This window comes from Borostomias antarcticus (assembly GCF_949987555.1).
Source record: "Borostomias antarcticus genome assembly, chromosome: 14".
NCBI classification, from domain to species: domain Eukaryota; kingdom Metazoa; phylum Chordata; class Actinopteri; order Stomiiformes; family Stomiidae; genus Borostomias; species Borostomias antarcticus.
The window spans coordinates 20,571,694-20,586,575 of NC_140247.1; the positions used below are offsets into that span (position 1 = coordinate 20,571,694).

At 49.6% G+C, this 14,882-nt stretch overlaps 1 protein-coding gene across 1 annotated transcript; it reads right to left on the minus strand.

Annotated features, from left to right (window-relative positions):
- Positions 1-818: 818 nt before the first annotated feature.
- npas4a (neuronal PAS domain protein 4a) lies at positions 819-5,393 on the minus strand (the record flags this gene model as incomplete). The annotated part of the gene is made up of 8 exons (XM_084448901.1): positions 819-847; positions 1,015-2,789; positions 3,231-3,369; positions 3,505-3,614; positions 3,970-4,279; positions 4,400-4,502; positions 4,634-4,797; positions 5,219-5,393. The coding sequence occupies 8 exons, from the start codon at positions 5,391-5,393 to the stop codon at positions 819-821; spliced, it is 2,805 nt and encodes a 934-aa protein (XP_084305027.1).
- Positions 5,394-14,882: the final 9,489 nt, after the last annotated feature.

Below are 14,882 nucleotides of genomic sequence, written 5' to 3' on the forward strand. Positions count from 1 at the left end.
CTCTTAACATGTTTAGTTTGCACATCATCACATTGATACACAAGATTGTAATGGAGAGATAAAACATTAAGTCAAATGTCTAAAATGTGCAGCCGCAAACTCAAAGCGCAAAGTGTCAGAGGTTGTAGGTAGATTAGGCCTACGAGTTGTGCGTTTATACATGACCTTTAAGGTCACGGTAACGAGACGACTGTAAATATTAGAGTTGGACAGAGTTGCTCTGCCTGAATAGAGGGCTAGTGAGAGGAGAAATCTGGTTCCCACGTGTGAATCACTGTCACAGGCCAGAAGAGATTTTGTAAACGGAGTCAAACACGTTTGTGGTTTGGGTTTGCGGTGCAGCAGTTACAGGCAGAAGTCATTTCCTTATTAAAATATGAAGGAATGTATTCTCATCTTTTTTTGTTGTTCACAAACATTTTTTCACTACGAGTGAATACAGGTGCGCGTCTGAAAGTTAAACGGCGTCTTAAAAGGTCAGAGAGTTTGTTAACTTCTGAAGCTCATGTTACAGTAAAGCTGTGAGGCAGCACATGGGCTCAACACCCAGGCAGTGATGGGTCCATGTGGCTTAATATTGCACCATGATGTCAATGTTGCACCATATTTTAAATATTAGTACATGGAATAATGAATGAACAAAAATATTAAGTTGATCTTTGTTCTCAGTACACATGAAGGAATTAAAGTCCTTTAGTTTATAGTATATACATTATGTATATATTTATACACTTAGATATTTTTTACTTTTCAGTAAAAGTTGTCTCCACAAAATATGACAATATGCCATACTTAATGAAGTAAGTCACAGACTTATTTTAGAACGGAGGTACACTTCCGCTACCATCTGCAAGACAAGAACAGAGAGAGAGAGATTATTAGCATGGAACGTTCAGCCTCTGTCACGATTCACTCAACACCCAAATACAGAAAGACACTGAGCATAGAAACAGATGATTGGATGGTTCCGAAACACAGCGAGCATAAGAACACAGACAATTGGCTGATTCTCACCGTGGTGGAAGCACTGTTGGGGGGGAAGACACTGGAGTTGATACAACTCAGGTTGTTGCCCCAGGCCGGGGGCGATCGAGGCACCTGCCCCAAACATGGGTTCCAGGATGACCAGCTCCTCCAGGAGGGACTGGGCGCACGACACGGCGGCCGCGGGCGGTGAGGGGGGATGGGGGACGGCGTTGGGCGTGCCGGGGGCGGGCGAGGAGGAGGGCGTGGCGGTCAGGATGAGAGGCGGGGACTCCGGGATGGAGGAGCAGGAGGACAGGGGCGATGACGCCACCACCTCAACCTCCATGAACTCCTCCGCCGCCGCCCCGCCCGCGGTATTAGAGTGCGCTGATTGGACGCTACAGAAGAGGCCGACACCCTCGAAATGGGAGGGCGGGTGCCAGCGTGTGGGGGTGGGGGGGGAGGACAGGGGCCCGGAGGAGGGGGACGGACAGGCGAGGGCGGGGGACAGGGGCGGGGACGAGGAGAAGTCCTGGAGGAGCGTTTCTAAGACGCTCTCTTCAAACAGAGAGTCGTCGTCCTCGAGGAAGACGGGGAAGTCCAGGCCTCGCCACGCCTTGACGGGGTAGAACTCCCCCGGCGCGTATGCCGCCGACTCCATCGCCAGGGCGTCCAGGACGGGGGAGGGAGGGGAGGAGGAGGGGGACATGGAGGGGGGAGACAGCTTGGACAGGAGAGGGTCCAGGTAGAATCCCTCGGCCAGCGTGCTGATGTGCTGGGCCAGGAGGGAGATCTCGGCCCTCTCCTTCTCCCTCTCTCTCTCCAGGGAGAAGAAGGAGAGGTAGGGCTGCTTCCCCGGGGACGCCTCGGGGGTGAGGAGGCCCTCCAGCGGGTACTGGAGGGGCCCCAGAGGGACGTCGACGTAGAGGGGGCCCCGCACCTCGGGTAGGGTCATCACCGTGCAGTCACCGTCCCCGGGGCTGTCGGGGGTGGGGGGCAGCTTCTCGTAGAGGGCGCCCCCGCAGGACTCGATGGAGAACAGCAGGTCGGTGGAGGAGGAGGAGGGGAGGGGTAGCACCAGGGGCAGCAGGACGGACAGGCCGGCGGTAGTGGTGGGCGGGGCAGGGCTGGTGGCGGTGGTCGGGGGCGCGGTGGGGGAGGGGGCGGCAGCGGCGGCGGTGGTGGCGGAGGGAGGGGGTGTGGTGGCGGCGCCCGCGAGGTCGAAGCTGAAGAGCGGCTCGCCGAACTGGAAGCCGGGCCGGCCCAGCTGGGGGGTGTAGGGCGGCGTGCACTCAAACTCTTTGCTCTGCTGCTGCTGTTGCTGGGAGGACGACGCCGGGGAGAGGGGGAGGGGCAGGGGCAGGGAGGGCAGGGGCAGGTCCAGCTGGAAGGACGGGGGCAGGAGGATGTTCTGGGTGAGAAAGTCCAAGTCCTCCACCGTGGCGACGGTGACCGGGGTCGGGGAGGAGGCGGCCGAGGGGCTCTGTACCGGGGGGCCGGCGGTCTGCTGCTGCTGGAAGAAGCTCTGCTCCTCCTCCAGGGAGGAGATACTGGAGCGGGGGTCTCCCTCCAGCGCCATGGGCTCGGCGGCGCCCCCTGGCTCGTCGGCCGAGCCCGCGCTGCAGGCGGCCGTGCTGAAGTCGAAGGACTGAGCGGACAGGCCGCTGCTGCTGGGCGTGAACACCTGGTCGGGGCTGGACAGGGTGTCGGGGGACTGCAGGCTCAGGCTGTCCGGCTGGGAGGCGCCGCCGGCGCTCAGGGTCAGGCTGAGCTGGGTCTCCTCGGAGCTCAGCTGCCGGCGCACTGACCAGGCCTCCTCCTCACTGGACAGAGAGAGAGAGAGATGGAGAGAGAGAGAGAGGAATGGAGAGAGAGATGGTGAGAGAGAGAGATGGAAAGAGAGAGAGAGAGAGATGGAAAGAGAGAGAGATGGAAGGAGAGAGAGAGATGGAAAGAGAGAGAGATGGAGAGAGAGAAATGGTGAGAGTGAGAGAGATGGAGAGAGAGAGGGAGATGATTAGGCATGTCCTCTTTATGATCCCTAATTCATCTTCACAGTGTGCCTCTGCTGGGTGCATTGCCCTGGGTAATGCTCCTAGTCTCTTGTTCAGAAGGGAGATGCAGGGTCAGGGTGACTGACTCGCTGCATGAGCTCTGTACTACACCGACTACCGACGGCAATTACTGTGAGTGGCTTTAGATAAAAGCGTCTGCTAAGTGACTGAGGTGATGCGATGTGATGCGCGTGTGATGGAGGGCCGTACCTGATGAGGAAGTTGTTGCTGCTGACGGGGTTGTCTCCGGCCGCCTCCAGCTGCAGCACCATGTAGAGCCACACCCACGACCCGGCCTGCGTCTCCACGCGGACCACCATCTCCGCCCGGCCCTCGCCCCCCTCCCTCACTGAGAGACAAGCAGAGAGCAGAGAGTGAGTCTCCGGCGTCTGTCTGCGATCGGGCGACCTCAAACACAGGAGGCGCTGTTCTGAGTGGCGTGCGTGCGTGCGTGCGGCGGTCGGGGCGTCGGCGAGGTACTCACGCAGGCTGCAGTGCTGGGCGGAGGCGTGGGACAGGTCCTGCGGGTGGACCAGGCTGTACCAGGAGCGCGAGCGCAGCGCGGCGACGTCATAGCCCAGGTGCATGCTCACACTGCGGGACAGAGACGCGGGGACGACAAGGTGAGCTGAGGCTTTTCAACTCACCGATACCCTCTCAGCACCGTGAGCAATTACACCGCTCCAAAAATATATATTCTATGTTCTCAGTGTCTTCATTCAAACCAATTCTACCAACAGCACAATATTTCTAGAGGTGAGGTCACTTGTCCTGGGTGTTAATAGTTCTAGTGTTGGTGGGGTGAGCTCAGCTGTCCTGGATGTTAATAGTTCTAGTGTTGGGGGGGTTGAGCTCAGCTGTCCTGGATGTTAATAGTTCTAGTGTTGGGGGGGTTGAGCTCAGCTGTCCTGGATGTTAATAGTTCTAGTGTTGGGGGGGTTGAGCTCACCTGTCCTGAGCGTTCTGCAGCCTCATGTCGCGGCCGTGTTGGGACTGGAAACAGGATAACAGGAAGTTGCCGTCAGCCGGCGCCGGGCCGGAGGCGGGGTCCCCTTCCCCCACGGGGGCGGGCCGGGCCGGGAGGGGCTCCAGCGGCGAGCAGAAGCAGACCCAGACGGGGTTGGAGGTCCAGTAGGAGCTGGGGGGGGCGGAGGAGCAGGGTGGAGACAGGCAGCGGGCCCGGATCAGAACCAGCTTGTTCCCGGCGCTCTGCCTGCGCACCGACTTGGACGTGTTGAAACGGCAGCGGAACAGACGATCTGGAGGAGAACGGGAGGGAAACGGATCAGCATCAAAATGGTCGTTGAAGGTAGGAATTTAGAATTAGCGTTTTTATTTGACCTCAAATCTCTGACATGATGGAGGATGGAGGGTCTTACCTGTCTCAGGTGACGCGGGCGTCGCCAGGTTGGTCCTCATGGTGACGTGGTCCGTGGAATCAATAATATCATACACACTGTCGCCCTGGGCAACCAGATCCACCTGAAGAGAAAACGGGGGGAAAAAATGAATCACTATTGACAATCCCTGACATTACCGTCAGCTGGATATGCAGTAGTAGATACAGTAGTTGATCTGAAGGTCACTGTCATTCGACTCGGCGGCAGACTGACCATCGAGTGTCCGAGGTGTTCGGCGACGCCGTCTGACAGGTACAAGAGCTTCCCTTCCCCGCTCAGCAACAGCAGGAAGCCCGGGAGCTCCTGCACCAACTCCGACAACTCGTGGAAAGACATGAACATCGGGCTTTCCTCGAGACTGGCGGCAGTTCCCGATTCTAAAAATAATTTATAAAAAAAAAAAAAAAGAAGAAAAGAGGGACAAATATCCATTAATTGAATTGCGTGTAGCTTTACACATGCTAACATGATGATACATCACAAGCGTAACGTGTCTGGCTCCCTCAGAAGCCAGCCAGCCGTACGCGTCAGCACCATGGACAGCGGCAGCATTTCAGCACTGGGTAGCGACAGATGGCTCTAAAAGGCTAGATTTTTCACGTCTTGGGCTCAAATAAAACCAGTATAACCTTATACGTATATTCTAAGACGGTAATATTGACACATAGACCAATAGAGTCAATCAACTGTGGCCTAAACGATCAATCCTAGGCACCTGTTGATTCAACGCATCAGCCAACAGTAGAGTTGACATATTAAAATGTGTCAACGGGGTAGCAGCTGTAATAAAGCCCTTACCTTGAGAGAAGAAGACCGATTTCCTGGTGTACATGCACGCGAGTGACATGATGTGAAGGTACGACAGTCGCGCCTTGTCCGCATCGGAGATGGGCAGCAAGTCCTTCAGGTTCCGGATCTCCGCGTTGATCTGGTCCCTTCGAGCCTTCGACGCCCCCTTCGTGGATCGATACATCTTAGCCAGATACCGTAGGATCAAATCCCAGCGTAGAAGGGGAAACTTGACGGAGTAGCCTACTTGTTGGCCGTCGCGTTGTGCTTCAGGTGAGGTCTCTACTCCAAGAACAGGCGCCAGAGATAGTGATAGACTTGTAGGGGCGGTGTGCTATTGGACTTTCATCTCAGCTTATTCCAGAGTAAGGTTGTAAAACCTTCTCCTGTCCGCTCCTGTCGTCTCTCCGGCTCCGCCAGAGCGTCCAGCTCGTACGCTGGGCGGCTACTGATGTTTCTATCCCCCGGTTCGGAGTGTGAGTGATTCGGCTGTGTAAGCCGTCTCTCGCCCAGAAGTCCGGAGCCCGTAAATCTGGTTGGGGGACTCTGCTCGCCAGTAACTTATATAGCCTGGGACTCCGCCGGAGTAGGGGGGCTCCCAACGCATCAACACCGACGTAACAAGAAGAGGGGGGGCTAGCAGGGAGGGGGGCCGAGGGGGATGTTCATGTCTCATATCAATGTTAGCAATGGTGAAAATTCTCCTCATCCCCTCGCTCCCCCTCCCTCTTCTGCCCTCTCCCATCGGTGACTCTTTTTCGACGTCAGCTCTTCCCTCTACCCGCTGATGACGTCGGCTTGATATCGGGAGCTCCGGCGACGCAAAAAGCCAGATTTGGACAAAACCGAGTAATGGGCGGAGTCTAACGTAAAACGTAGACGGAGTCACCGGACCCCGGTGTATTAGAGCCGGGAGGGAGGGGGGATTGTAATCGAGAAGCATACAAAAGAGGAGGATAGCTCTGTTCTTGTGTCTGGAACTCCGCCAGTATTTTCCTATTTATACCCCGGGCCCCATCTGACCATATAGCCGTGTTGTGTTTTATATCAAAAAGGGTTTAACTAAGGTCACGTTTCAAGACCTTTTTTGTGACAGTGAGTTGTGAGGCGAAACCTTTGGGACTGAATCCCTCACGCACGGTTCCATCGCGTGCTGATCCACAGCGGATGGTCATGCTATGGAGAATGCAATGAGGCAGGCAGCTGCAGAGGGAGAGAAATCAAGAGTGGGCAGTGTTACGCCGCCATATTCTCGACTCGGTCGCTTTTTATGAATGAAAACCTTTACCAGCGGTTAAGGCTAAGGTGGGGAAGAAGACGGGGCGCTTGGGTATCAGTACATTCTTTGAGAGCTAATGCTGTGTATAGGTTAGGTGACATAAACTGCGCCGTCCTTCCGTATAAGGTAATTTGAGCGGAATGTAGACTAGTTAACGTTGCTGTCTAGTCGGCTTGTCCTTTAAGGGTTGAAAACCTTGGTGAATTATACCTCAGGGGGGATTTATTTGTGGCAGGTTTTTGCGCTCGTAGGCTCCCACCTTACTCTGCCTACATGGTGCAGGTTTCTTTAGCATGTTGAAATACATTCTTTACTGGGGCTTTGGCGCGGGAGATGAGCCCTAAATCTGATGTTGCCTAAAATACTTTGTCCAGCAATCAAACAACCCTTCGCCTAAATCAGAGCATTGACAGTTTATGATGAAAGGCTTAGCTTCTGCCAGTCTTATCTTTCTATAGTGGCATAAACATGGCCGACAGACAACTATCAGTGTATCTCGCAGTATTAATGGTCGCGTGATTTAGCTAAAACATGAATAGAATAGAATAGAATATTGGCTGATCACGAATGTGTCAAAAAGAAGTTCACGAGCATCTGTAGACTAACAAGCTCACTGATAGGCATAACCTATAGATAAACATACTTAAAAACACACACAGGCACGCATCGTTGCTCCGTGTTGCTAACCTGTTGCAATAGAGTGTCCGAGGAGAATCTCGTAGGTTCTAAAAATAGCTCACCGTGACTGACACATAGCTACTCTCGGAGGCGCGCGCCCACGCATCCAGCTCCAATTGTCCACAATTTTGGACATGTGTTTATGTTCTGCCTTCTAAATAGATTTGTATAAAGTCATGTATAGCCTACCTTCTAACAGGGGTCTCAAACTCAAATTGGCTTGGGGCCACTGTTGGTATCGTCAGGGCCACTTCAATGTCAACTTCAAGTACTACTAACTAGCCTATAAGAAATTAAGTGCAATATTTCTGAAAATGTAATTTTTCATTTCCATAACTAGACTCACAAGTCAGTCTCTAAATGTAACGAGACTTCCATAACGAACATTTTCATCATACAAATTCAAACCGGTTTCCATACATTTTAATATATTTTAACAGTGCAAATCTTTTTTCCTTACTTTTATTGTGTCTTGAATATCTTGACATTATACTTTAGCTTGACATTCTATTCCTTTAGAACGGCGACTTTGTTCTAGCATATCAGGCAGGTAGAATATCCATTGAACTCCACAAAATATACTGCAATGTCCATCTTTCTTGAAACAGTCTGTCCTAACATTAGTTAAGCATGAAAACAGCCTTTCGGTAGCTAGCTAGTCTCGTGCGGATTGATTGCACCTGTGACTGTATGCAGAATTCACCTCGACCCACGTTTGAGCGACTTGATCCGCATTGTAGGCCTGCCTGCCGGCGCCGTGTAGCCTACAATAAATTATTTTGCGGACCGGATTACATTATATTTCTGACATCATGTCCCGTACATGTTCACATATTCAGTATGATCTGAGTTTAAAGACTTGAGTTCAGACCTTAGAATGTGACACATTTGCTGGTTGCTGTGTGTTGAGGTTACCTGTGTGCAGCAGGCCTGAAGGTTAGGCTCATACTGTTCTAAACTGTTCTAAACATTTCCCCTGGATCTTATTGACGAGAACGAATGATGATTAGCACACAATTTCACCCTCATGAGGATTATTTGTGATTTCGGAAGGTTTAAAAAAAGGGATAGGCCTATAGACAACCCTGGTCGAGGGATATTTTCAGGGTTTCTTCTCCCCAAAATAGCAACTATCTTTATGCAAGGCCTCTCAGAATAAAAACACTCCAAGTTGTTTTTTTTCCGCTCAGCGGTCTCCTAGGCACTTAAGGGGTCCCACACACTGTGCTGGCTCACCAGAGGCCCGGGTAGACGGCCACGGCCTCCTTTGTTGTCGCTGTCATGATAATGGGTCTAGGGAGCGTGGCTGTGCAGAGGCGGATGTGCGGAGGGCAGAGGGAATAGTGGCCCGTCTCTCTGACAGCCAAGAGGCTCAAACGCCTCCAATTACGGAGTATTGTGGCTCCCATGCCCAGACGGTAATACCACCGAAATTCAAACTCGCACAAAAAAGATACCTGAAACCATCGGCTCCTCTCCCTCTCTCTCTTTCTGTTATCACGTGTCATGTTGGTTCCATGACATGACACATGTTATGATGCATGTTTTTGTGAGCGCCCTCGCGGTCTCATCACAGCGATAAATGCTTGTTCACTCTTGGGAAATGCAGTTTTCATTGACAGTTTCCAAAGTGTGACCGGGACAGAATGTGCCGTCATATCATTAGTCATCAGGCCACAGGGAACAGTCTGCACCTGCTTCCTCCTTTAGGCTAGGCCTTCAGAATAACGGTCAATAATAATAATGGTTATTTTTATCTCAGCTTTCAGAGAGGATAAGCTAAGTGTATTATTTCTGACCACCTCTTGAACATAAGGAGACAGACAGACAGAGAGAGAGAGAGAGAGAGAGAGGTCTAAGGGGTAAAAAAAAAGAGTAGGGTTTCAAAACTAATTGTCGGCCACTCTCCCTCCAGAGGTGAGGGCTGCTTGTCCTTTTCGTTAAGACCCCCCGCCCCCCCCCCCCTCTCTCTCTCTCTCTCTCTCTCTCTCTCCCTTTCTCTCTCTCTCTCCCTTTCTCTCTCTCTCTCTTTCTCTGTGTTTATTTTTACACCGCGAGAATCAAGGTCTCGCTCCGCTTCTTGAAAGAAATGAGCTAATCTGTCGCCTAGCAACACCTCCCACTCCTGCGTAGAAGCGGGCAAGTGAGGGGAAGACAGTGATGAGGCGTGAGCAGGTATGAATCTGGATGCTAATTGGCTGAAGCTAGACTGGGGGGCTTTATGGATCTGGATGCTAATTGGCTGAGGCTAGACTGGGGGGGGGTTATGGGTCTGGTTGTTAATTGGCTGACGCTAGACTGGTGGGACTTGGAGTGGAGAGATGGATCGTCAAACGGTGCACGGCGGCTACGACAACCAGGAGTGCATGTAGTAGAGCCAGCAGCACGGCTGGAATAATAAGACAATGTATTTTGTTTCGACTGCACAATGTACACGTGCAGTACAGAATACACCGTCTGACGGCAGATATCCGTGTTCCACGCAGACAGCTGTTTCCCGCCGCCGCTGCCCGCCTGTACGTGGGTCTGGTCTGAGCGCTGTCAGATCCATCGGCAGACATAAGTGAGAGTGAACCATACAAACGCCCACACATAGCCTACACCCACTCACTGCCCCCCCCCCCACACACACACAAATACACTCACTCACTGCCCCCCCCCCCCCCATCTGGCTGGTGATGCTGCAGCCTTTCTCTCTGCTTCTTCAATGCTCGGTCTATTCTTAGCACATGAGGCGCAGCGCGAGGGGAGGCGGGTGGGGTTACAAGTTTACTACTGTGTGGTTCGTAGTGTCAAACTCACGGTCCCCGCCAAGCGGGAGACGGTCCAGACGACGCAGAGAGAGGGGTAGAGAAACGCTCCACACAGGGGCGTGCCTTTGTTAATCTCTCCGAGTTAAATAGGGTAGGCTATCAGAGCTTGATTACTGGCTCTCTGAAACATATCTTATTGATACCTTAAATATTATGATTGATGTAAATGGCACACTGTCATAAACAGAGACATAATTGTCATATTGCGGTGGATGCGTTATATCCACTAGTTTATAGTCTGTAGATGATCATGTTAATTCCACCACAGACATCCTGTCGTTTATTCCCCCGTTCAGTTAGCTGGTGCTGATGCAGGGTTGCTATGGTGATATGATGTAGATCTGTGACATCATAAGAGACCTCCTAGCAGCAGTGTTTTTTTTCCCTTTTATTCTGTCTCAGTCAGTCTCTCTCTCTCTCACTCTCTCTCACTCACTCTCATTCTCTCTCACTCCCTCTCATTCTCTCTCTCTCACTCCCTCTCTCTCTCTCTCTCTCTCTCTCTTTGGACACAGGTAGGGTCAGGGATGAATACAATGACAAATACACTGCTCTGTATCTGCTATTACACTGACATTTAGTGTGTAGCACTGACAGTCACCTATTGAATGTAAGGCAGACGTTGGCCAACACCTACTAAACAAAAGGTTGGTGAGTGAAATGTTGCATAACAGTTTGAGGGAGAGAGAGAGAGGAAGGGGGGAGGGGGGGGGTGAGAAATATACAGAGAAAGAGAAAGACTGAAAGAAGAAGAGAGGTACTAAAGTGCCTTTAAAATTTGCAGTTAAGCCACCGTCAGTAACCCCCCCCCCCCCCCACACACACACACACACAGTCACACATGCAAACACACACACAAACACACACTCACACACAGCCAAACACACCTGCATACCCATAATGTGTATGCATGTGTGTTTGGCTGTGTGTGCACATGTGCAGGCGCGCGCGCACACACACGCACGCACGCACACACACACACACACACACATACACACACACATACACACGCACACATACAGTACACACACGCACACACGCACACATACTGTACACACACACACACATGCCTTATCATACCCGCACACACGCAAGCCTTATTGAGTAGGTGTGTGTGCACTAGGACTACTATGAGTTAACATAAGTTATGGTAATTGAACCAGCTTTGTGGGGGTATCAGTGTCACTTCCTACATCGTCTCAGTTCTAGCGTGTTCCTCTCTCTATCATGTCCTGTGACCACACAGTTCTAGCGCGTTCCTCTCTGTCATGTCCATTAACCACACTGTTCTAGCGTGTTCCTCTCTCTATCATGTCCTGTGACCACACAGTTCTAGCGTGTTACTCTCTGTCATGTCTTCATGCTGGGCTTCATATTCTTTCAGCGTCGGCTCTTTGCCTCAATACACCCACACGTCCATAGCAACACGTCGTTTCTTAGTAACCACATTTGCGCACCGAGTAAAGAACATTGGCGATAGGTTAGAGACGTTGCCAGGGTTTACAAATGGAGGCTGAAGGTTTTCTCCACATTAACCGGGTTTGTGTGAGAAGAAGGGAAGATGAGTTGGGTAGCCATTCTTTTGGGTCAGAATGTCTTTGAGAAACACTGCGATGTGTTTCTCCTGCTTCATTCCATCGCCACTTTTCTCAGCCAAAGTGTCACACGTGCGCTGGGGTTTCAGCATCATGGTGACCCTCTAAGAGTTCGGGAACTTTGTTTTTCTGGATTTCTCAGTGGTTGAGTGGCTTAGAACACCGTGGTCCTGGCGGTAGCCACAGCTCCTACAGTACCTTGTTCATTTAATAACAACATGCAGGCCAGTGTCTTGAACTGACCCGACGCAATTAACATGTCCACTAATTACATCACTGATTGGAGTCAATTGGTTAGAAATTACAGATGCCGCGTGTTGTCAGTGTCACGCCTGATTTAAAGAGCATCCTCACCTCAACGCTAAGAGCTCAGTTCAATTATCTTGGATAAGCACTTCTTCCCAGAGAATGTATGTAAACAGACATTAACATAAAGCCCTGCTGCCCAGCGAGTAGCATAACTAACCATAATTTATGTTTTGTTGGTTTGTCCTACCTGGCTGCTATTTGAATACTATTTATAATCATTGCTACAGTATGATCGTTTCCATGTGGGAGCATCCTTTATAGTACCACTCTACTGTATTTAGGGCCTAAGAGACTCTATAATCTAAATATAAAATAATCCTTTTCTGTCCTACCCCTACTCACTCTTCCTCTCACAAAAGGTATTTGGTTGTATTGTGACAATCTACATAATAATTGTTGTTGATGTCATTCAGGATTCCACAGTGCTCTCCTGTTTTTATTAATGGGTCTATTTCAAAGAGGGGGGGTGGAGGGAAATTACACTTGAAACAGAGTTTCCTACCAATAAAAATATCCCACACCGAGAGTGGAGGCGAAAGTGAGAGAGAGAGAGAGAGAGAGAGAGAGAGAGGGGGGGGGGGGGGAGAGGGAGAGAGAGAGTGAGGGGAAGAGGGAGAGAGAGAGTGAGGGAGAGAGACAGAGGGGGGAGAGAGAGGGGGGAAAGAGAGTGAGGGAGAGAGAGAGAAGGAGAGAGAGAGAGTGAGATTTTGTAACCCAATGGGTGTTTGTGGCACATTTCCTTGTCACAAGATCTATTGACTATTTTCACTCTTTATATTATGAGGGGTCCTCTGCAGTAGCTGCAGTAGTGTAGGATCCCTGTGGGAAGCCTGCTGTAATTGTTGGTTTTATTAATAATTTCCGGGAAATGCTTGAATAAGTCTTGAAGTCCTCCAACAAAAATACTAAAAATCGACAGGCCCAAAGTACCAACCATGAGTAACTAGGCCAGAAAGAGGCACCGTGATTGGACCCAAGGTGGCACTATATTAAGCAATTTAGCAAAAAAGGCTGGCATTTCTACCCCGTTGGATGAAAATGTATGAGCCTTGGAACACTTAATTTGCCATTTGGATACAGGATCTCTGCCATGATGGATTTGGCTACCGATTGAAGATTTTTCAAAACTATAAAACGTTTCTCCTCATAAACCAAGTCCAATCAGTCTGAAACTTCATAGATATGTTTAGGGTGCATGTCTTAGGGTTTTCTTTTGCATTACAGGCATTTGAAATTGACCATTTTGGCGGGAAGCTATTTGCTAATGCTAATATAGTGCTTTAAAGCGAATTTTCTCATGAATGTTTTACCCTATTCAGTCTGCATGGCACACGTGTACTCTTGGGCATTGTCTCCATCAAGTCTGATAAGAACAAGTTGTTTTGTTAAGAATTTGATTTGTGGTGTGACGAAGGTGGCATTTAATGCTATTGTTATTGTCAGTATTCTTTTTGCCCTGGAAATTGAATAAGTCTTGAATTCCTGGACCAAAAATGCATAAATCGACAGGCCCGAACTACAGACCATGATTAACTAGGCCTCTAAGAGGCACCACGGTTGGACGCTATAATAAGCAATCTAACAAACAAGGCTGGCATTTACACACCATTGGAAGAAAATGAATGAATGCTTCACCCAATTCAGTCGGCATCGCACAGGTGTACTTTTGGGCATTGTCTCCATCAAGTCTGATAAGAACAAGTTGATTCATTAAGAATTGTACAATTCGTGGCGTGACAAATTTGGCAATTTATGCTAAGTACTGTAGTTCCTATTCAAAATGTGTACACAGCGCCCTCTGGCTGCTGGTATATAACATTATGCCCAAGGTAGATGTGTGACACAATGACCTCAATGCAGAGTAGATGGTGCTGTCATACCATATTGAATCCAGCGAAGCAGGATGGCAGAGAGAGAGAGAGAGAGAGAGAGAGAGAGAGAGAGAGAGCATGAGAGACATCATGAATTTTACCAGAGGGGGTCAGCATCATGAAGAGATGACTTAGGCAAAAAAAAATAAAAAGTTTTTTTTGTCCTTGCTCTAGTCCTGGCTCTAGGGACCATTAAAAGCTTAGTGTCGGAGGACCTGAGGGACCTACTAGGTGTATATTTTAAAAGCATGTCTGACATGTATTTAGGTGCTTGCTTATGGAAGGACTTATAGACTAATAAAATAATCCTAAAATCTATTCTAAAACTGACAGGTAACCAGTGAAGTGATTTTAAAACTGGTGTGACGTGAACCCTCATTCTGGTCTTTGTAAGAACATGTGCTGCAGCATTTGGAATCAGTTGGAGTTGACTAGGTTTGGTACTATAGGCCAGACAGGAGAGCGTTACAATAATCCAACCCGCTAGTATTACAAGCGTGCATTAGTCTTTGAGTATCAGCCAAACACAGGAAAGGTTTCACCTTGGCAGTGTTTCTCACATGATACAATGAGGTCCTAGTCACAATGATTCTGAGGTCTGTCTATCTGCTAGTGTTTGAATACAGGAGATGTCTGTGTCTCTGTGTGTTCTCTGTGTGTTCTTTATCTCTCTGTGTTCTCTGTGTTCTCTGTGTGTTCTCTGTGTTCTCTGTGTGTTCTCTGTGTGTTCTCTGTGTGTTCTTTATCTCTCTGTGTTCTCTGTGTTCTCTGTGTGTTCTCTGTGTTCTGTGTGTTCTCTGTGTTCTCTGTGTGTTCTCTGTGTTCTCTGTGTGTTCTCTGTGTTCTGTGTGTTCTCTGTGTTCTCTGTGTGTTCTCTGTGTTCTCTGTGTGTTCTCTTTGTTCTGTGTGTTCTCTGTGTTCTCTGTGTGTTCTCTGTGTTCTCTGTGTGTTCTCTGTGTTCTGTGTGTTCTCTGTGTTCTCTGTGTTCTCTGTGTTCTCTGTGTGTTTCTCTGTGTGTATGTCTTTGTGTATCTCTGTGTGTACCTGTGTGTATCTCTCTTTGTATCTCTGTGTATGTCTTTGTGTATCTGTGTTCTCTGTGTATGTCTTTGTGTATCTCTGTGTTCT